The sequence below is a fragment of the Chenopodium album genome, chromosome 2 (assembly GCF_948465745.1).
Source record: "Chenopodium album chromosome 2, dcCheAlbu1.1, whole genome shotgun sequence".
In the NCBI taxonomy this organism is placed as follows: domain Eukaryota; kingdom Viridiplantae; phylum Streptophyta; class Magnoliopsida; order Caryophyllales; family Amaranthaceae; genus Chenopodium; species Chenopodium album.
The window spans coordinates 85,700,586-85,724,543 of record NC_137835.1 but is presented as its reverse complement, the minus strand read 5'-3'; the positions used below and the strand labels follow the sequence as shown (position 1 = coordinate 85,724,543).

The 23,958-nt window shown below is 35.7% G+C and overlaps 2 protein-coding genes across 3 annotated transcripts; one reads left to right on the top strand and one right to left on the bottom strand.

Moving 5' to 3' along the window:
• The first annotated feature begins 488 nt into the window (after positions 1–488).
• On the top strand, positions 489–18,268 carry LOC145605298 (ADP-ribosylation factor 1-like). 2 transcript variants are annotated; one of them, XM_081661341.1, is made up of 7 exons: positions 489–646; positions 1,293–1,466; positions 1,567–1,637; positions 17,437–17,556; positions 17,647–17,765; positions 17,855–17,936; positions 18,021–18,268. In XM_081661341.1, the coding sequence occupies exons 2-7, from the start codon at positions 1,319–1,321 to the stop codon at positions 18,024–18,026; spliced, it is 546 nt and encodes a 181-aa protein (XP_081517467.1). In that variant the 5' UTR covers positions 489–646; positions 1,293–1,318; the 3' UTR covers positions 18,027–18,268. The 2 variants fall into 2 exon arrangements, with proteins under 2 accessions (XP_081517467.1, XP_081517472.1); XM_081661346.1 differs by having other exon boundaries at positions 511–667.
• A 3,596-nt stretch (positions 18,269–21,864) lies between these two features.
• LOC145605276 (galactinol synthase 1-like) lies at positions 21,865–23,639 on the bottom strand. The gene is made up of 3 exons (XM_081661327.1): positions 23,203–23,639; positions 22,654–22,977; positions 21,865–22,551 (listed from the first exon to the last, which is right to left on the bottom strand). The coding sequence occupies exons 1-3, from the start codon at positions 23,536–23,538 to the stop codon at positions 22,204–22,206; spliced, it is 1,008 nt and encodes a 335-aa protein (XP_081517453.1). The 5' UTR covers positions 23,539–23,639; the 3' UTR covers positions 21,865–22,203.
• Between the last annotated feature and the right edge of the window lie 319 nt (positions 23,640–23,958).

Here is a 23,958-nt window from a genome sequence, read left to right as displayed (position 1 = left end):
TTCTGGTTCAAGGTACCCTGAATTTTTGCTCATCCCTAATCATATGGTGAATAATTTCATTAGTGATGCACTTCTGTAACAATTTTGAATAAGGCATGTGACACACATAAGAACGGAACTACATAATGATTACTATATTGTCATATGATTTTTTCAAAATACGGTAGTACAAAATAATTATTGACCGCGTCGATACAAGTATTAAAATGTTAAATTAGAGGAAAAAAAGAAATAAGCTAAATAGCCGACAAGTATTCATAAAGGTAACTCCGCACAAGGGTAGTTTTTTTCTTCTCATTTGATTTTTGTTTTTTTTACTCATTTAAAATAGTAGTTAAAAAAAACAAAGTATTAAATGAGCAAAAAAATTCATCAGATACACCTTGAATCCGAGTGCATATAAATTATTTTACTACGAGTTGGCAAATCCAAAAAAAATAAATAAATGAAAGATAGGTCCAAAAGCAGCAAGCCAAATATATAAAGGCATAAATGATGAATAAACTAAAATAAAGCCCCATACAATTGGGAATAGAGAGTCAAGAGAGATCTTCCACAGTTGCACACCTCGTCATTCCAAAAATTAACTTTTATTTTTCAGATTTCCTCATTTCTTTCTTCTATCTCAAATTTCTTCCTTGCTCAGGTTCATTTCTTCCTTGCTCAGGTTCTTTTCCTCTTACCCATTTTTTTATAGTTCATGCACTATCCATATGTTAATTGAGTTTTAATTCTTGATCTGTTAATCATAGGATGTTAATTCTCGATTTAATTCTTCATTATGATTTCTTAATTCCCCTCAAGTATGTTGTGAATCTTTGTCTTAATTTGCAGTTTAGTATACAATAATTTGTACATTTCCTTGTGTTTTCCTCTTGAACTAGAATAATTATCTTTGTGATTCATATTATTGCCATAGAAAATGTGATGGAGTTTATAATCTGGGATTTAAAATTGTGTAATTCGCAACAAGATTTTGTCTTTTTTTCTTTTGCCATTAATTATTCTAATTAGAATTTGGAAGACGTTTGTAATGTGGCTGAGATCTGGGTGTTGGGAACCAAAATTATGGACTTGAATATGTAATCAGTATAATACAATGTATTTTGATCCACATTTCGTTGAGTTGAATCAAATGTTTTACCACATGATTTGTTATGCTACCTTAATAAATTCATTGTAAATGGAAACTTTAGGGTCTAATACTATTTATATTGTACGGAATATATGATTTGCAATACAAATTTTGTAGATTACAATTTGACATCATATATTAATAAGGCTAAATTTAGATTGTTGGAGTTGAGAGGAAGCGAAGATGGGGCTTACTTTCACCAAGCTATTTAGCAGACTATTCTCCAAGAAGGAGATGCGTATACTTATGGTAGGTCTCGATGCGGCTGGTAAGACTACCATCTTGTATAAGCTCAAGTTGGGAGAAATTGTCACCACCATCCCCACCATTGGTATGTTTATCTTCATCGCGTTTTAAAGGTAATGATTATTGAAAGAGGTGGAATCTTGAGGGAGTTGCTTCTCATTTTCTTTGTTCTTTTTGTTTAACAGGATTTAATGTGGAGACTGTTGAGTACAAGAACATCAGCTTCACTGTGTGGGATGTTGGAGGTCAGGACAAGGTATATACACTTTGACTAGTTGAAATGAATATGTTCTTTTAATTTTTATAGTGAGCCAATATTTTTAGAATCGTTTTACCTTGACAAACTATGAAATTCAAACAATTTTTCTGCATTGGTGTTTGGAACTAGAGCTGTCAAAAGTTGACCCGACCCGAAATACCGACTCAAACCCGATTATTAACCGACCTATCTAAACCCGAAAAATGGTGACCCAAACCCAACCTGACTTGACCCGACCTGAAACCAACCCTAGACCCGAGTATGTGAGACCCGAACCCGACTGACCTAGAGATGACCCAACTCGAATGTAATCCTTAAATTATTGACCTGAACCGAACCCGACTTGAACCGAAATTGACCCAAACTCGTTTTAACCCTATAAAACCCGAATTTAACCCGACTTATTACTAACCAGACCTGAACGACCCGAATTTAACCCAACACTCGAAATCAACCCGACTTGTTATTGACCCGACCCGAGTTTTACTAGACCTATTACTAACCCGACCCAAAAATTCAACCTCATCTGTTACAAACCCGACTCGAAATCAACCCGACTTGTTATTGACCCAACCTAAATTCAACCTAAATTGTTTCTGACCCGATTTCAAATCACCTTAAATGCAATTTAGACCACCTTATTATTGTTGATAAAAGCATTTTGTCTAGAGAGACCAAGTCGGTCCAGGCTAGCAAAAGAAAGGAGTCTCATCGTCAAATTTAAGAGTTAAATATAGTATATATTTGTTGTATGGTCAAAGGTGATAATTGAAACCCGTAAATTATTGACTTGAACCGAACCCGACTCAAACCCGAGAATGACCCGACCTGATTATAACCCGCAAATTATTGACTTGAACCGAGCCCGACTCGAACCCGAGAATTACCCTAACCCGTTTTAACCCGAATTAAACCCGACCTATTGCTCACCCGACACGAATGTAACCCGACTTGTTATTAACCCGACTCAAACCTGATAAAAAGAATGACTCGACGTGACTCGACTAAAGAATGACCTTACCCGAACCCGACCCGCATAGGTTATGAAATTATTCCGAATTGACCCGACCCACAAAGGTTATGGAATTAATTTGAATTGACCCGACCCACTCTTATCGACCCAAACCCGACCCGTTTACCCGAATTGACAACTCTACCCGAATCCACCAAAATTTCTCAAAAAGTGTGGATATTAGCCTTTAATTTTGTAATTTTTGACTTTTTTCGCCCGTAAATAAAACTTGCCGAAATATTAACCATGATCCCTAATACTGTCCGGGAGTCCTATTGGGTGGGTGAAACCATCCAATTTGCCTTTAAACGACCAATTTACTGGTTTACAACTTGCACCGATTTCATCAACTCAAGCCTACCACGAACATTTATGACAACATATAACGATCGTATATGGTTCCAAACGGCATTATATGATCTCGAGATGTATCTCCTATAATCTAAAGGCTTTTCGACACCGGGCCCCGAATCCACCAAAATTTCTTAAAAAATGTGGATATTAGCCTTCAATTTTGTAATTTATGATTTTTTTTCGCCCGTAAATAAAAATTGCCGAAATGTTTACCTTGATCCCTAATACCGTGCGTGAGTCCCATTGGGTGGGTGGAACCATCCAATTCGCCTTTAAACACCAATTTACCGATTTACAACTTGCACCGATTTCATTAACTCAAGCCTACCACGAACATTTATGACAACACATAATGATTATATATGATTCCAAGAGGCATTATATGACCCCGAGATGTATCCCTTAAATTTTCGAAGCTTTTCGACACCGGTCATCGAAATCTCCAAAATCTCTCAAAAAGCGTGGATATTAGCCTTCAATTTTGGAATTTTTTGACTTTTTTTCGTCCGGAAATAAAAATTGCCGAAATGTTTACCATGGTCACTAATATCCTCTTGGGAGTTCAATTGGGTGGGTGGAACCATCAAATTTGCCTTTAAACTTCCAATTTACCGATTTAAAATTTGCACTGATTTCTTTAACTCAAGCCTACCATGAACATTTATGACAACATATAATGATCATATATGATTCAAAACGTCATTATATGACCCCGAGATGTATTCCTTAAAAACTCAAGACCTTTCGACATTGTGATCCGAAACCTCCAAAATTTCTCAAAAAGAGTGGATATAAGCCTTCAATTTTTGAATTTTTTTGACTTTTTTTCACCCGCAAATAAAAGTTGTCGAAATTTTTACCATGGATCTTAATACCATCTAGGAGTCCAATTGGGTGGGTTGAACTATCCAATTTTCCTTTAAACAACCAATTTACCGGTTTACAACTTGCACCGATTTCATTAAATCAAGTCTACCACGAAAATTTATGACAACATGTAATGATAAAAAATGGTTCCAAACGGCATTATATGACCCCGAGATATATCCCCTACAATTTAAAGGCTTTTCGACACCGGGCCTCGAAACCTACAAAATTTCTTAAAAACGTGGATCTTAGTCTCAAATTTAGAATTTTTTTTTACTTTTTTTTGCCCAAAAACAAAAATTGCCGAAATGTTTACCATGGTCCCTATTATCCTCTAGAAGTCCAATTGAGTAGTTGGAACCATCCAATTTGCCTTTAAGCGGCCAATTTAGCGGTTTACAACTTGCACCGATTTAATTAACTCAAGTCATGAACATCTATGACAACATATAATGATCATATATGGTTCCAAACGGCATTATATGACCCCAAATGTATTCCCCAAAATATCAATACTTTTCGACATCGGACCCCGAAACCTCTAAAATTTCTCAAAACCCGTGGACATTAACCTTCAATTTTGGGAATTTTTACTTTTTTCGCCCAAAATAAAAATTGCCGAAATGTTTACCACGTTCCTTAATACCTTCCAGTAGTCCAATTGGGTGGGAGAAACTATTTAATTTGCCTTTAAACGGCCAATATACTGGTTTACAACTTGCACCGATTTCATTAACTCAAACCTACCACGAACATTTATTACAACAAATAATGATCATGTATGGTTCAAACGACATTATATGACCCTAAGATGTATTCCCTAGAATCTCCAGGTTTTTAGATACCGGGCCTTAAAATTTCCAAAATTTATCAAAAAGCGTGGATATTAAGCCTTTATTTTTGGAATTTTTGAAATTTTTTCGCACGGAAATTATAATTGCCGAAATGTTTACCATGGTCCCTAATACCCTTCCAGGAGTCCTATTGCGTGGGTTGAACTATCCAAATTCCCTTCAAACGACTAATTTACTGGTTTACAACTTACACCAATTTCATTAAATCAAGCCTACCACGAATATTAATGACAACATATAATGATCATAAATGACTCCAAATGACATTATATGACCCCGAGAAGTAGCCCCTATAATTTAAAAGCTTTTCGACATCGGGCCCCGAATCAACCAAAATTTCTCAAAAAGCGTTGATATTAGCCTTCAATTTTGTAATTTGTGACTTTTTTTCGCCCGTAAATAAAAATTGCCGAAACATTTACCATGATCCCTAATACCGTCCGGGAGTCTCTTTGGGTGAGTAGAACCATCCAATTTGCCTTTAAATGACCAATTTACCGGTTTACAACTTGCACTTATTTAATTAAATCAAGCCTACCACGAAAATTTATGACAACATATAATGATCATAAATGGTTACAAACGGCATTATATGACCTCGAGATGTATCCCCTAAAATTTAAAGGCTTTTCGACATCGGACCTCGAAACCTACAAAATTTCTCAAAAACGTGGATCTTAGCCTTCAATTTCGGAATTTTTTTTGACTTTTTTTGCCTGAAAACAAAAATCGCCGAAATATTTACCATGGTCCCTATTATCCTCCAGGGTAGGTGGAACCATCCAATTTATCTTTAAACGACCAATTTACTGGTTTACAACTTGCACCGATTTAATTAACTCAAGTCTATCACGAACATCTATGATAACATGTAATGATCATATATGGTTCCAAACGGCATTATATGACCCCAATTGTATTCCCCAACATCTCTATACTTTTAGACACCTGACCACGAAACCTCTAAAATTTCTCAAAATGCGTGGACATTAACCTACCATTTTGGAATATTTAGACTTTTTTCGCCAAAAAAAAAAATTACCGAAATGTTTACCACGTTCCTTAATACCCTCCTGTAGTCCAATTGGGTGGGAGGAACCATTCAATTTTCTTTTAAACGGCCAATTTACCGGTATACAACTTGCACCGATTTAATTAATTCAAGCCTACCACAAACATTTATGACAATATATAATGATTATATATGATTCCAAACGGCATTATATGACCCCGAGATGTATCCCTTAAATTTTCGAGGCTTTTCAACACCGATCATCGAAATCTCTAAAATTTCTCAAAAAGCGTGGATATTAGACTTCAATTTTGTAATTTTTGATTTTTTTCGCCCGTAAATAAACATTTTCGAAATGTTTACAATGATCTCTAATACCGTGCGGGAGTCCCATTGGGTGGGTAGAACCATTCAATTTGCCTTTAAACGACCAATTTACAACTTGCATCGATTTCATTAACTCAAGCCTACCACGAACATTTATGACAACATATAATGATCATATATGGTTTCAAACGGCATTATATGACCCCGAGATGTATCTCCTATAATCTAAACGCTTTTCGATACAGACCCCCGAAACTTCTACAATTTCTCAAAAAGTGTGGATATTAGCCTTCAATTTTGGAATTTTTTGACTTTTATTTCGCCCGTAAATAAAAATTATCGAAATGTTTACCATGGTCCCTAATATGCTCCGAGAGTCCAATTTGGTGGATGGAACCATCCAATTTGCCTTTAAACGACCAATTTACCAGTATACAACTTGCACCAATTTCATTAACTCAAGCCTACCACGAACATTTATGACAATATATAATGATTTCAAACGGCATTATATGACCCCGGGATGTATCCCCTAAATTTTCGAGGCTTTTCGGTCATTCAAATCTCCAAAAATTCTCTAAAAGTCTTCCATTTTGGAATTTTTTACTTTTTTTCGTTCGGAAATAAAAATTGCCGAAATGTTTACCATGGTCACTAAGACCCTTTGGGGGTCCAATTGGGTGGGTTGAACTATCCAATTTGCCTTAAAACGACCAATTTACCGGTTTAAAACTTGCACCAATTTCATTAAATCAAGCCTACCACGATTATTTTTGACAACATATAATGATCATAAATGACTCCAAACGGCATTATATGACCCCGAGATCTAGCCCCTATAATTTCAAGGCTTTTCGACATCGGACCCCGAATACACCAAAATTTCTTAAAAAGCGTGGATATTAGCCTTCAATTTTGTAATTTTTGACTTTTTTTCGCCCGTAAATAGAAATTGCTAAAATATTTTTCATGACCCCTAATACCGTCCGGGAGTTCTATTGGATGGGTGCAACCATCCAATTTTGCCTTTAAACGACCAATTTACCGGTTTACAACTTCCATTGATTTCATTAACTATAGCCAACCACGAACATTTATGACAACATATAATGATCATATATGGTTCCAAACGTCATTATATGACCCCGAGATGTATCTCCTATTATCTAAAGGCTTTTCGACGTCGGGCCCCAAAACCTCCAAAAGTTTGGATATCAGCATTCAATTTTGGAATTTTTTGACTTTTTTTCGCCCGGAAATAAAAATTGCCGAATTGTTTACCATGGTCCCTAATATCCTTCGGGAGTCCAATCTGGTGGATGGAACCATCCAATTTGCCTTTAAACAACCAATTTACCGGCATACAACTTGCATCGATTTTATTAACTCAAACCTACCACGAACATTTATGACAATATTTAATGATTATATATGATTCCAAACGGCATTATATGACCCCGAGATGTATCCCATAAATTTTAGAGGCTTTTCGACACCGGTCATCAAAATCTCCAAAATTTCTAAAATAGCGTGGATATTATCCTTCAATTTTAGAATTTTTTGACTTTTTTTGGTCTGGAAATAAAAATTGCCGAAATGTTTACCATGGTCACTAATACCATCCAGGAGTCCAATTGAGTGGGTTGAACTATCCAATTTGCCTTCAAACGACCAATTTACCGGCATACAACTTGCACCGATTTTATTATATATGATTCCAAATGGTATTATATGACCCCGAGATGTATTCCTTTAATTTCCGAGGCTTTTCGACACCAGTCATCGAAATCTCTAAAATTTCTCAAAAAACGTGGAAATTAGTCTTGAATTTTGTTATTTTTTGGTTTTTTTTGCTCGTAAATTAAAATTGCTAAAATGTTTACCATGATCCCTAATACCGTCCGAGAGTCCCATTGGGTGGGTGGAACCATCCAATTTGCCTTTAAACGACTAATTTACCGATTTACAACTTGCACCGATTTCATTAACTCAAGCCTACCACGAAGATTTATGACAACATATAATGATCATATATGGTTCCAAACGGCATTATATTACCCCGAGATGTATCTCCTATAATCATAAGCTTTTCGACACCGGTCCTTAAAACCTCCAAAATTTCTCAAAGAGTGTGGATATTAGCCTTCAATTTTGGAATTTTTTGACTTTTTCTCGCTCGGTAATAAAAATTGCCGAATTGTTTACTATGGTCTCTAATACTGTTCGGGAGTCCAATTTGGTAGATGAAACCATCCAATTTGCCTTTAAACGACCAATTTACCGGCATACAACTTGCACCGATTTCATTAACTAAAGCCTACCACGAACATTTATGACAATATATAATGATTTTATTAATTTCAAACGGCATTATATGACCCCGAGAAGTAGCCCCTATAATTTAAAAACTTTTCGACACCGGGCCCCGAATCCACCAAAATTTCACAAAAAGCGTGGATATTAGCCTTCAATTTTGTAATTTTTGACTTTTTTTCGCCCGTAAATAAAAATTGCCGAAATGTTTACCATGATCCCTAATGGTAGTCCCATTGGATGGGTGGAACCATCCAATTTGCCTTTAAACAATCAATTTACCGGTTTACAACTTGTACTGATTTCATTAACTCAAGCCAACCACGAACATTTATGACAACATATAATGATCATATATGGTTCCAAATGGCATTATATAACACCGAGATGTATCCCCTAAAATATCAAGGCTTTTCTACGCTGGTCCCCAAAACCTCCAAATATTTTCAAAAATCGTGGATATTAGCTTTCAATTTTATAATTTTTTGACTTTTTTTTCGCTCGTTAATAAAAAATTCCGAAATGTTTATAATGATCACTAATACCGTCTGGTAGTCCCATAGTGGATGGAACCATTCAATTAGCCTTTAAAAGACCAATTTACCGGTATACAATTTGCACCAATTTCATTAACTCAAGCCTACCACGAACATTTATGACAATATATAATGATGTTATATGGTTCTAAACGGCATTATATGACCCCGAGATCTATCCCTTAAATTTTCCGAGACTTTTCGACACCTGTCATCGAAATCTCCAAAAATTCTCTAAAAGCCTTCAATTTTGCAATTTTTTGACTCTTTTTCGTTTTGAAATAAAAATTGCCGAAATCTTTACCATGGTCACTAATACCTTTTGGGAGTCCAATTGGTGGGTTGAAATATCCAATTTGCCTTCAAACCACCAATTTACCGGTTTAAAACTTGTACTAATTTCAAGAAATCAAGTCTACCATGATTATTAATGACAACATATAATGATCATAAATGACTCTAAACGGCATTATATGACCCCGAGATGTAGCCCATATCATTTCAAGGCTTTTCGACACCGGGCCTAGAATCCACCCAAGTTTCTAAAAAAACGTGGATATTAGCCTTCAATTTTGTAATTTTTGACTTTTTTTCCCCAGTAAATAGAAATTGCCGAAATATTTATCATGATCCCTAATACTGTCCGGGAGTCCCATTGGGTGGGTGAAACCATCCAATTTGCCTTTAAACGACCAATTTATCGGTTTACAACTTGCATCGATTTCATTAACTCAAGCCAACCACGAACATTTATGACAACATATAATGATCATATATGGTTCCAAACGGCGTTTTATGACACCGAGATGTATCTCCTATAATCTAAAGGCTTTTCGACACCGGGCCTCGAATCCACCAAAACTTCTCAAAAAGTGTGGATATTAGCCTTCAATTTTGTAATTTTTGACTTTTTTTTCGCCCGTTAATAAAAATGGCCGAAATGTTTACCATGATCCCTAATACCGTCTAGGAGTCCCATTGGGTGGGTGGAACCATTCAATTAGCCTTTGAACGACCAATTTACCGGTTTACAACTTGCACCGATTTCATTAAATTAAGCCTACCACGGACATTTATGACAACAAATACTGATCATATGTGGTTCCACACGACATTATATGACCCAAAGATATATTCCCTAGAATCTCAAGGCTTTTCGATATCGGGCCCTGAAATTTCCAAAATTTCTCAAAAAGCGTGGATATTAGCTAGGAATGGCAACGGGTCGGATTCGGGTCGGACCTCACAGGATCTGAATCCGACCCGACCCGAGTAATAAACGGACTATAAATTCGGGTCCGAGACCGAATCCGAGTCCAGGTCAATGTAATCCGAGTCCGAATCCGCTGGATTTTCGGACCTCCAAACTGCCGAACCTCCGAATCCAAATTCGACTGATACACACCAGAAGCGTTAATATCAACAACCAAAAATGTAAAAATTAAAATTCAACCTTAAAATTTTTAAGCAAATGTAAATTTATGAGTATTTTACTATTTTATACTTGTATGAAATAATACATATTATATATATAAAAATAAATAAAAATAAACAAAATAGCCAAAAAAACACAACCAAGTCGGAGATTAGAAGGCACCCAAACACAATAATCTTGCTAAATTGCTAAGTATTTGTGAGCTTGTGACTTTGACTCTTCAAAAAACATTACTCTTATGATAGATATACTCTTGAATTACAGTGAGAAAGTAAGAAATGAGGTGTTAAGAGAGGAGAGAGAAAGAGTTGAGATGGAAAGGGAAATGAATAAATGAAGGAGGGGTGGCGACCACATGTGAAAAGGAACGAAGGAGGGTTGTTAGGGCATTAATATATTTACTATATATAAATAATAAAAAAAAAATAAGTGCATGTCTACTATTTGTCGGACTCGGGTTATTTCGGATCGGACTCTACACTGGATCCGAGTCCGATCCGGCTCCCATTAGGAGTCGGACTTTATTTGGTGGATTCGGATTCGGACTTTTAAATATCAGATTCGTATCGGACTTTTTCCTTCGGATCGGGTCGGACTCGAATCGGATCCGAACTAAATTGCCATCCCTAAGCTTTATTTTTGGAATTTTTATACTTTTTCACCTGAAAATTATAATTACCGAATTGTTTACCATGTTCCCTAATATCCTCTGAGAGTCCAATAGGGTGGGTTGAACTATCCAATTTGCCTTTAAACGGCCAATTTACCGGTTTGTAACTTGCACCAATTTCATTAAATCAAACCTACCACTAACATTTATGACAACATATAATGATCATAAATGACTCCAAACGGCATTATATGACCCTCAGAAGTATCCCCTATAAATTCAAGGCTTTTCGACACCGGGTCCCGATTCCACTTAAATTTCTAAAAAAGCGCGGATATTAGCCTTCAATTTTATAATTTTTGACTTTTTTTCACCCTAAATAAAAACTTCCGAAATTTTTACCATGATCCCTAATACTTTTTGAGAGTCCCATTGGGTGGGTGAAACCATCCAATTTGCCTTTAAACGATCAATTTACAGGTTTACAACTTGCACCGATTTCATTAACTCAAGTCTACAACGAACATTTATGACAACAAATAATGATCATATATGGTTCCAAACGGCATTATATGACCCCGAGATGTATCCCTTAGAATTTCAAGACTTTTCGACACCAGGTCACGAAACTTCCAAAATTTCTCAAAAAGCGTGGATATTAGTCTTCAATTTTTTTCTATTTTTTTACTTTTTTGCCCGAAAAAAAATTGGCGAAATTTTTACCATGGTTCCAATTATCCTCCGGAAGTCCAATTGGGTTGGTGGAACCATCCAATTTGCCTTTAAACAACCAATTTACCGGTTTACAACTTGTACTGATTTCATTAACTCAAGCCAACCATGAACATTTATGACAACATATAATGATCATATATGGTTCCAAATGTCATTATATGACACTGAGGTGTATCCCCTAAAATATAAAGACTTTTCTACGCTGGTCTCGGAAACCTCCAAAAATTTTTCAAAAAGCGTGGATCTTAGCCTTCAATTTTATAATTTTTGACTTTTTTTCGCCCGTTAATAAAAAATTCCGAGATTTTTACAATAATCCCTAATACTGTCCGGGAGTCCCATTCGATGGGTGGAACCATTCAATTTGCCTTTAAACGACCAATTTACCGATTTACATCTTGCAACGATTTCATTAACTCAAGCCTACCACGAACATTAGTGACAACATATAATGAACACATATGGTTTCAAACGGCATTATATGACCCCGAGATGTATCTCCTATAATCTAAAGGCTTTTCGACACTGGGCCCCGAAACCTCCAAAATTTCTCAAAAAGTGTGGTTATTAGCCTTCATTTTTGGAATTTTTTGACTTTTTTTTCGCCCGGAAATAAAAATTTCCGAATTGTTTACTATGGTCCCTAATATCCTTCGAAAGTCCAATTTGGTGTATGGGAACCATCCAATTTGCCTTTAAATGACCAATTTACCGGTATACAACTTGCACCGATTTCATTAACTCAAGCCTACCATGAACATTTATGAAAATATATAATGATTATATATGATTCCAAACGGCATTATGTGACCCTGAGATGTATCCCTTAAATTTTCGAGGCTTTTCGACACCGGACATCGAAATCTTCAAAAAATTTCAAAAAGCGTAGATATTAGCCTTCAATTTAAGAATTTTTTTACTTTTTCTGAAATGTTTACCATGGTCACTAATACCTTTTGGGAGTCCAATTGGGTGGGTTGAACTATCCAATATGCCTTCAAATGACCAATTTACCGGCAAACAACTTGCACCGATTTCATTAACTCAAGCCTACCACGAACATTTATGACAATATATAATTATTATATATGATTCCAAACGGCATTATATGACCCCGAGATGTATCCCTTAAATTTTCGAGTGTTTTCGACCCCGAGCCCCGAACCACCAAAATTTCTCAAAAAGCGTGGATATTAGCCTTCAATTTTGTAATTTTTGACTTTTTTTCGCCGGTAAATAAAATTGCCGAAATGTTTACCATGATCCATAATACCGTCCGGGAGTCCCATTGGATGGGTGGAACAATCCAATTTGCCTTTAAACGACCAATTTACCGGTTTACAACTTGCAACGATTTCATTAACTCAAGCCTACCACGAACATTTATGACAATATATAATGATTATATATGGTTCCAAACGACATTATATAACCCCGAGATATATCTCCTATAATCTAAAGGTTTTTCGACACCGCGCGTAGAAACTTCCAAAATTTCTTAAAAAGTGTGGATATTAGCCTTTAATTTTGGAATTTTTGGACTTTTTTTCGCCCGGAAATAAAAATTGCCGAATTGTTTACCATGGTCCGTAATACTTTCCGGGAGTCTAATTTGGTGGATGGAACCATCCAATTTGCCTTTAAATGGCCAATTTACCGATATACAACTTGCACCGATTTTATTAACTCAAGCCTACCACGAACATTTATGAAAACATATAATGATTATATATGATTCCGAACGGCATTATATGACCCCGAGATGTATCCCTTTATTTTTCGAGGCTTTTTGACACCGGTCATCGAAATCTCCAAAAATTTCTCAAAAAGCGAGGATATTAGCCTTCAATTTTGGAATTTTTTGTTTCTTTTAATTTCGTTCGGAAATAAAAATTGTCTAAATGTTTATCATGGTCTCTAATACCTTATAGGAGTCCAATTGAACCATCCAATTTACCTTTAAACTGTCAATTTACTGATTTAAAACTTGCAATTATTTCATTAACTCAAGCCTACCACGAACATTTATGACAACATATAACGATCATATATGGTTCAAAACGTCATTATATGACCCTGAGATGTATTCCCTAAAAACTCAAGACAACATATAATGATCATATATGGTTCCAAACGGCATTATATAACCCTAAATGTATTCCCTTAAATCTCAATACTTTTCGACACCGGCCCCAAAACCTCCAAAATTTCTCAAAAAGGAAGGACATGCATTAACCTTCAATTTTGGAATTTTTGTCTTTTTTCGCCCGACAATTAAAATGCCGAAATGTTTACCACGTTCCTTAATACCCTCCAGTAGTCCAATTATGTGGGAGGAACCATTCAATTTGCCTTTAAACGACTAATAAACCGGTTTACAACTTGCACCGAATTCATTAAATTAAGCCTACCACGAACATTTATGACAACAAATAATGATCATATGTGGTTCCACACGACAATATATGACCCTAAGATGTATTCCCTAGAATCTCAAGGCTTTTCTATATCGGGCCCTGAAATTTCCAAAATTTCTCAAAAAGCGTGGATTTTTGGAAATTTTTAACTTTTTTCACCCGAAAATTATAATTACCGAAATGTTTACCATGGTCCCTAATATCCTCCGGGAGTCCAATTGGGTGGGTTGAACTATCCAATTTGCCTTTAAACGGTCAATTTACCGGTTTACAACTTGCACCAATTTTATTAAATCAAGCCTACCACGAAAATTTATGACAACATATAATGATCATAAATGACTCCAAACGGCATTATATGACCCCGAGAAGTATCCCCTATAATTTCAAGGCTTTTCGACATCGGGCCATGAATCCACCAAAATTTCTCAAAAAGCGTGGATATTAGCCTTCAATTTTGTAATTTTTGACTTTTTTTCACCCGTAAATAAAAATTGCCGAAATGTTTACTATGATCCCTAATACCGTTCAAGAGTCCCATTGGGTGGGTGGAACCATCTAATTTGCCTTTAAACGACCAATTTACAGGTTTACAACTTGAACCGATTTCATTAACTCAAGCATACAACGAACATTTATGACAAAAAATAATGATCATATATGGTTCCAAATGGCATTTTATGACCTCGAGATGTATCCCTTAGAATTTCAAGACTTTTCGACACTAGGTCACAAAACCTCCAAAATTTCTCAAAAAGCGTGGATATTAGTGTTCAATTTTGTGATTTTTTTACTTTTTCGCCCGAAAAAAAAAAATTGGCGAAATGTTTACCATGGTTCCTAATATCCTCCGGAAGTCCAATTGGGTTGGTGGAACCATTCAATTTGCCTTTAAATAACCAATTTACCGGTTTACAACTTGTACTGATTTCATTAACTCAAGCCAACCACGAACATTTATGACAACATGTAATGATCATATATGGTTCCAAATGGCATTATATGACACCGAGATGTATCCCCTAAAATATCAAGACTTTTCTACACTGGTCCTCGAAACCTCCAAAAATTTTCAAAAAGTGTGGATATTAGCCTTTAATTTTTGTAATTTTTGACTTTTTTTCGCCCGTGAATAAAAATTTCCGAAATGTTTACAATGATCCTTAATACCGTCCGGTAGTCCTATTGGGTGGGTGGAACCATTCAATTTGCCTTTAAACGACCAATTTGCCGATTTACAACTTGCACTGATTTCATTAACTCAAGCCTACCACGAACATTTATGACAACATATAATGATCATATATGGTTTCAATTGGCATTATATGACCACGAGATGTATCTCCTATAATCTAAAGGCTTTTCGACATCGGGCCCCGAAACCTCCAAAATTTCTCAAAAAGTGTGGATATTAGCCTTCAATTTTGGAATTTTTTGACTTTTTTTTGCCCGAAAATAAAAATTGCTGAATTGTTTACCATGGTCCTTAATACCCAACGGGAGTCCAATTGGGTGTGTAGAACCATCCAATTTGCTGTTAAACGACCAATTTACTGGTTTACAACTTACACCGATTTACCGGTTTACAACGGCCAATTTAATTAACTTGCACCGAACCGGATTTGAACCGAAATTGACCCTTACCTGTTTTAACCAGTCAAAACCCGAATTTAACCCGACTTGTTACTAACTAAACCTGAATTTAGCCCGACCCATTCCTAACCTGATTCAAATTTAACCCAACCTGTTACAAACCCGACTCGAAATCAACCCGACTTGTTATTAACCTGCCAAATTCAACCCGACTTGTTATTGACCCCACCCGAACTTTAATATTCCTATTACTTACCCAACCCCACAATTCAACCCGATCTGTTACCAACCTGACTCGAAATTCACACGACTTGTTATTGGCCTGACCTAAATTCAACCCAAATTGTTCCAGACTCGATTTCAAATCACCTTAAATGAAATTAAGATCACCTTATTATTGTTGATCAAAGCATTTTGTCTAGGGAGACCAAGTCGGTCCACGCCAACAAAAGAAAGGAGCATCATCCTCAAATTTGAGTTAAATATAATATATATTTGTTGTATGGTCAAAGGAGATAATTATCTTCCTAAATTATAGAGTATAGTTCCTAGTATATTGTCATATATATTATAGTCAAAGGAAATAATTAGCTTGATTAAAATGATAATTATCTATATATAGTTAGTTAAACCCGAATATGACCTGACTTGGAAATGACCCGACCTGTTTGTAACCTGCAAATTATTGACTTGAACATAACCCGACTTGGATCCAAGAATGACCCGACTTGAAAATGACCCATTATAATTCGCAAATTATTGACTTGAACCGAACCCGACTTGAACCCGAGAATGACCCGACTTGAAAATGACCCGACCTGGTTACAATCCGCAAATTATTGACTTGAATCGAACCGACTCAAACCCGAGAATGACCCGACCTGATTCTAACCCGCAAATTATTGACTTGAACCGAACTCGGCTCGAACCCAAGAATTACCCTAACCAGTTTTAACCTGTGAAAACCCGACCCGAGTGTAACCCGACCTGTTATTAACCTGACCTAAACCCGACCCAAACCCGATAAGAAGTATGACCCGACGTGACCCGACTCAAGCATGACCCAACCTGAATCCAACCCGTATAGTTTATTGACCCGACCCGTGTTGACCCGACCCACTCTTACCGACCCAAATCCGACTCGTTTACCCGAATTGATAGCTTTATTTGGAACCCAATCCTCTGATAGAATGCAGAACGAAAAACATATTTCTCTCATGAAGGAATAGAGTAGCGCTTCCCGACTACAACATATATATACCATACAGCTCACACTATGATCTTTCTGATTGTTGTCAAAATTTGCTGATTTATTTACTTATTTATCTGTAACTACTGTAAGTATGTCTAGTGTGCATATTTTGATACTTACAAAGTTGTGCTACAATTGGGAATTTGGTTTGGAGAATACAAACAGGCATTCCCCTAAGACGGTTTTGTCTTAGTTTGTGACTAACTTGTGATGCTCAGATTGGTGAAGCAAAATGCTAATCATTTCTCAATTCAATGCTGCAATATGTGCGAGTGTAATTATATTTATGACCTACTTCTGCATGAAAGCTGGTGTATGCTGTATACATCTCCATACTTAAACAGTATTTCGTTTACACTTGATTGGGAACCTTGAAAAGATAGAACATCACTCATTGCATCCAGAAGACTCATTGTGGGATTATTTTTAATTTCCTTGTACATTCATGTCAAACACTAATTGGAAATATTGGATTGTAGATTCGTCCCTTATGGAGACACTACTTCCAGAACACTCAAGGTCTCATCTTTGTAGTTGACAGTAATGATAGAGATCGTGTAGTTGAAGCAAGGGATGAACTTCACCGGATGCTGAATGAGGTAGTTACTCTCTGGTACTGATGGACTCATGGACAATGCCACTGCACTGCAATGCAATGATTCTTGAACTGATTAAATCTCTTTTTGCAGGATGAACTAAGGGATGCAGTTCTGCTAGTGTTCGCTAACAAACAGGATCTCCCCAATGCAATGAATGCTGCAGAAATTACCGACAAGCTTGGTCTCCATTCCCTCCGTCAACGACACTGGTAAATGCACTACTCTTCCCTTTCTTCACTCCCACTTTATCAAATCATTTCCTTATCTTTGTACTGAGCAAATCCAACTACTGCTACAGGTATATCCAGAGTACATGTGCAACATCAGGTGAAGGTCTGTATGAAGGTCTGGACTGGCTGTCCAACAACATAGCTAGCAAGGTAAGCTGCAATACGTGTGAATTTCATTACTGATTACTGTAAGACTTGTATCTAAACTCCTAAATTGTCTTGTTGTTCTGCCAGGTTTAAATGACTAGACCTTCCCGGTTCACATTTAGAACGAGGATAGTTGGGTTTACACCAGCATTTTATGCCACTTTTGTTATTAAGTTTACGTTACTAGTTTTTCATAGCTTATGTTGTTCAGTTTGTCATTTGCTTCCCGTAGTGTAAGTTCAAGGCATGAGAATATGAGATTGGTTGCTACCTGTTTAATAAAGTACTAATACTTAGTATGATTTTGTCATTCTTTAATTTGGCACCTTACTGTCCTTTCAGTTTAATAAATTTGGATCATAATTTTAGGAGTAACAATTTCTGAAATTTAGAATGGGAAATCAGCAAAATCTAGTACTCGTAGGTTTTTCTCGTTCAGCTGTAGACTCGTAGTACCTTCTGTAGTACTTAATACTGAAAACTGCCCCCCAGTCATACGGGCTTGCAGCTAACCAGGGAGGAGTACATCAGATCTATTATTCTTATTAAGTTGTTTAATTTAATCAAAACCACTAAAGCAAGACTTGATTATTATAAAAGTAAAAGAAAATGATACTATTATAAGGAGATTAAGATGGAAATATTAAGTTGAACACAAGAAGATACATTGCTTTTTATAATCCCATTAGTCTAAACACAAGAAGATAAGTTGTTTTCCAAAATCCCATTAGTCTAAACGCAAATTCATTAGCCATCATGTTACAAGCCATTAAAGCCATCAACATCCTACAAGCTTCTTATAAGATTGGATCTTTCTCAGTGTCCTTTTCTTTGCTGATTTTTGCCTCTTTTCTCTACTAATACCATTTTGGGTACTCTTAGGCATCAAACAAAATATTACCCAAATTTATGCCAACCCACTCCATACCTTTTTAAACTCACTGATTCCATTTTTTTAATTTTATTTACGGCCTATTTAAATAAACTCAAGTAAGAATAACAATTTGTTAGTAACAATATATTACCTAAATAGAACAAATAACTAGCCCTACTCGTCCTCACCGATTCCATTACTTTGCACGTTCAAAATTATTGATCTAAATATCTAATACTGCTTATGCATTCAACGGAACCCACCTAGCTTAGCTACTTTAATTTTTAACTTGAAATTTCTTCAATGCATGCTATATTACTAAAGACTAATGAGTAAAAGGTTGAAAGATATACTATTTCTTGACATTTAGTGCCGACATAGTATGTGGTCATACTAGTGTAGTCTCAATATTATCTCGAATAATATTGATCTAACGTGACATTATATTGAAGTTTGTATTATTGACAACATAGGTCAATTATCTAAAATTTTAACATCCAAAGGTAAAACTATTATCATATTGTAAAACGAGTGAAGTTTAAATTAGTACTACTTGTACATATCAATACTAGATTACTAGAACTATAACGGAAAGTGGAGACTCGCATTTGGATAACATACTTTATTGTACTTTGGGTCAAATTGAATTGGATCCATGTTAAGGGATGTGAAAATGCACTCTGGCTCATGAAGCATCATTTTATCCTAAATTAAAAGGGAACTCACATGTGAGGGGAGTGTTGAAGAATGAATGAACTTCTCATACGAGTGTAGCGCATTGATTAAAAATATAAGTTAAGCATTTTATGAGGCTAAGTGGTTACTCTTCTTATTGCCACATCTCCATATGATTTTGGGATGGAGTCTTCTTAGACTTGTAAAGTAGATTCTCTCTCGGTGACGCATGCATCCAATAATCAAGACTTGTATTTGACACTTGTGAAGTGCTTTTGGCATTTCAACAATAATAATGCATTTATCCGATCTACTTAATTACATGAAATGAACATACAAGCAAACAATAATTAATACTCCATAACTAATAATAATAATTGTTGTTTTATAATGAGGGTCTGTTCTCTTCAGCTTTATTTTCAGTTCATTTCACTTCAGCTCCAATCATTTCAGTTCAGTCCATTCAATTCCTAATTTCCTTCTCTCATAAAATATTCAGTTCAGTTCAGTTCAGTTCAATTCAGCTCCAATCAGTAAATCAGAACAAGCCATGAATGTATCAACAATATAACCGAATATAATTGAACCCGAACTAAAATCAATACAAGCAACTCTTCACTCGACCAAGAATTTGATCCGAGTGCTATATCCAGGCCAGATTGTTTCTTATCTACATGCATACTTTAATAGACTAGTCTTGTATACATTCTCTAAAATATCTCCCCTCCAAATAACGAAAGGAAAAGGGAAAAAAAAAAAACCATATTACGAGTATGAAAAGCATAGGGCATATTTAATATACCATTTGAAAATTTCAAATAAATTGTATGGCCACATTTTCTTGTATAATATAATGTTGTACAGTTTGTTTGGTTTGCATATAAAGATTTGATTTGCATATAAAGTTATCGATCAAATCGCGGATGTCACCTTCAATTCAACTACTGTTGCACGCTTGTATTTTAATTAATGATGTATGATCTGATCAACTACCCTCATTTGCTCTTATTTAATAAAAGACCTGCGATTGACGTCCATATATAATTAATCCACTTGCCTTGAAATTAATACTTATACATTAAGGCATGAATGAATATTTAACTAATGCTGTATGATCTGATCAACTATATTATACTCATTTGCTCCGGAGCACTTACTAGTACAAGAAATATACTACTCCGTAGTAGTTGGACACATGAAGATACATTATATTATTTCCCAGCCACTTGCAAGTTGTTTTTTTTTTTTAAAAAAAGAAAGGTATACATATAATAATCTGTTCCCTATGTCTTAATCAATTAGAAGATCAGATGACCTAAATCTCGAACCATATATTATATCATCGAATAATAGAAAGTATATATCCTAATATTGGTAAATTTTATTAGACGGTTGGACTGCACAAACTTACACTAGAGGAAAGTACAAATGTACAATCACATATATATATAAGCTAGTCTAGTAAGGTTTGATTATTTATCTAAAAGTCTAAAACCAATTGCTTGCTGCTTGGTAAGGTGGAGTAGCCCATCACCAATCTAATACGAGTGCACATTTTCGCTAGTCATTCTCCCTCTATTTCTTTAATGTGGCACAACTAGTGCATGTCAACTTGACCTTGCATAGCATGTGCCGACATATCATATGGTACAACAGAAGTATAGTAGTACTGTAATAGACTAATACTCCGTAGTAGTAGTGAAATGTGAATAATGTGCATGCATACACGCATGTAGTATTAAAAGAAAATCTAATACTGTACGTGGATATATATAGTTTAATAGTATGTAGGACATATATACTATTGGACATAGACGACAACAACCGCTTATATACAACTTAGAACATGCATGTCTAATAGTCAAATAGAAATGTATGGTTACATTCGTTTGGGGACAATGGGGTTGAATTGTATAAATTAAAATGACAAAGACATCAAAACGTTGATGTCAGTATGTCACCTTCAACGACTTTTAATTGTTAATGATCTCTGCATGCTTAATTATTTTTTATTAATCCCATCTCTATGATTTGGTCTTTCGTTGCATCGATCTTGCATTGGTTTACAATGGAAAGGCTGTTGATTAGTTAATCTCAGGTGATAAATAAATTGGCAAAACTACTTATGACTAGCTCAACAACATCCATAGATATCAATCTGTACAAAAAGATGCATGAGACTTAGATTACTGATTACATACCAATTAAGTTTAATGAATTTGTCAATGATTTAAGAAATTAGCGTAATTATCTCATAATTTAAAGCTAAATTAGCCTATAATATTGTAAAGCTTTGGTCATGTTTAAGAAGTTATAAATGATATAAGTCTATATATTCAACCAAAGATAAAATTTAGATTAGGGAAATGAATTAAAGGAAAGTTTAGAATAATAATTGAAACTAAAGATTTTCCATTATTTATAAACAATTTCTAAACTTTTATTTCGATCAACATTAATTTCTCTTACAAAAAGATTAAAAACAAACCACCAAAAACTGGACATTACATTTATAAAACTCACTATACTTTCAAGCCTATCAACAACATATAAACGCTCAAAACTATTAAGTATTAAACAGCCTCCCCCAGGCCCACAATTAAAAAAAGAAAACCAATTGACCAGTAAGCTCTCTGTCAATGGTCGATTAGGTCAAGGAAAATTAAGAAAAAGAAAAGCTAATCAAAACAGAAAATCCCTTGATTAAATAATAACTCTAATTTAAGCCGCGGAAGGAGCAGTGACATAATTAACAAAAGCAGCTTTAGACAAAGCTTCTTTAAAAGGTTTCATATCAATCGCAGTTGCTTCAGCAGCAGGGTTGTAGTCCAAAGATGGATCTTGATAGATATCCCACCATTTCTTCACCAACATCTTTATGTCTTCCCTGTCCATGTTCTCTTCCTCCCCTGTATACCTCCATGGTTTCGAACCCGCCGCGCAATAGTGCACCACCTTCACCTTGTTCAAGTCCACCTTCTCCGGGTGTCGCCATAGGAAGGCTAACACTAAGTTATAGTCAATTGGCAGTGGCTTGAATTTGTCATTAAAGTACATGTTCAAAAAGTCCTACAACATACAGCATCAACATCATCATTAATTCATTATTATAAATAATAAGCGCTATCATAATATTAAATTACACTATCAACGTGACAGCTATTATAATACCTGCTCAGCAAACGAGGTAGGGGGGACTTCTTTGAGGGTCTTAAGAAGATCATGGTAAGTAGGAATACTAGGCTCATACACAAAGAAGCCGGCGTTGAAGTAGAGGGAAGGAGGTGGGCCGAGCTCGGCGGTGGGCCATTGGACCTTATCAGGGCACTGCTGGCAGTAACCGATCTTGTATTGAGGGGTCTTACTCCAAGATGCCTCACAAAAGCAATCCATAACAGCATAGAAATACCCATTTGGCAAATCAAATAGATGGTCTATGTTTTCATACACTTGGATATCTCCATCCAAGTATATCAGCTTCTCGTACTCCACAAACTGCCATACAATTAAATTCCATATATATCAACAAATTTATTCAAGAAATTTTAAATAATTAGTACTACCAACGTATGCACAGCAGTACGGTGTACTAATCAGATTCCAGGTGTTATAACAAGACTCCAATCGAAAAACACGTGTATATATATATGTATCACAAAATCATTTTGTACAAGTCCCAAAAAAGAAAGAAATAAAGAAAGGTAAGTTATGAATAAGTACCTCCCAAATTCGGAGCTTAGAATAGTTGATGACGTAATAAGCATGAGCAAATTGGGTGTTATTTTGAGGCGGGTAAATGGGTTCGATCTCGCGAACAATACAGCCCTGAGAGACTAATATCCTGCGATGATCCTCAGGAACATCAGGGAGCACCGCCACAATCAAAGGGTAAACACTCTTTACTTTTCTTAATCCTTTGATTAATCCAACCACTCCTTTCACATAATCACCGTTTCCAGCCAAAAATGTAACGTAGGCTCTCCTGGCTTGACTCGCTGGTTTCGTGGTGTAACCCACTGATGAGTCAACTACACTCTTTACTAGTTCTGGAGCCATTGTTTTCGATGAGAGCTTGTGTATCAAAGATGAAAAAGATTTTGTGATGCTTTAATTTATTTGTGTTTGTTGAGTGTTAATTATTTTCCTGAGGTGATTAAGTCAAGGAAGACTGGTTTATATAGAAATGAGCAGGAAATTAGGGGTGTATGAGGAAATGTTATGGATGCCTGCCACGTAATTAAGTGGGGCCTGGTCCAGGTATCAAACGGTTGCAATGGACGATCTCAGAAAGTTCTGGAATGGGACCTATTATATATTGCATGTTTTAGAAGGTACTAGAGGAAGTCAGGGCTCAGGAGGTTGTCATACTTTTAGGTAAAGCTACGAGCAAGCCCGAGGGTCATGTTATAAGTTTATGTATCATTTTTATTTTTTTATTTTTTTTTTTTTACAACCGATAAACTACGGGGAGGGGCT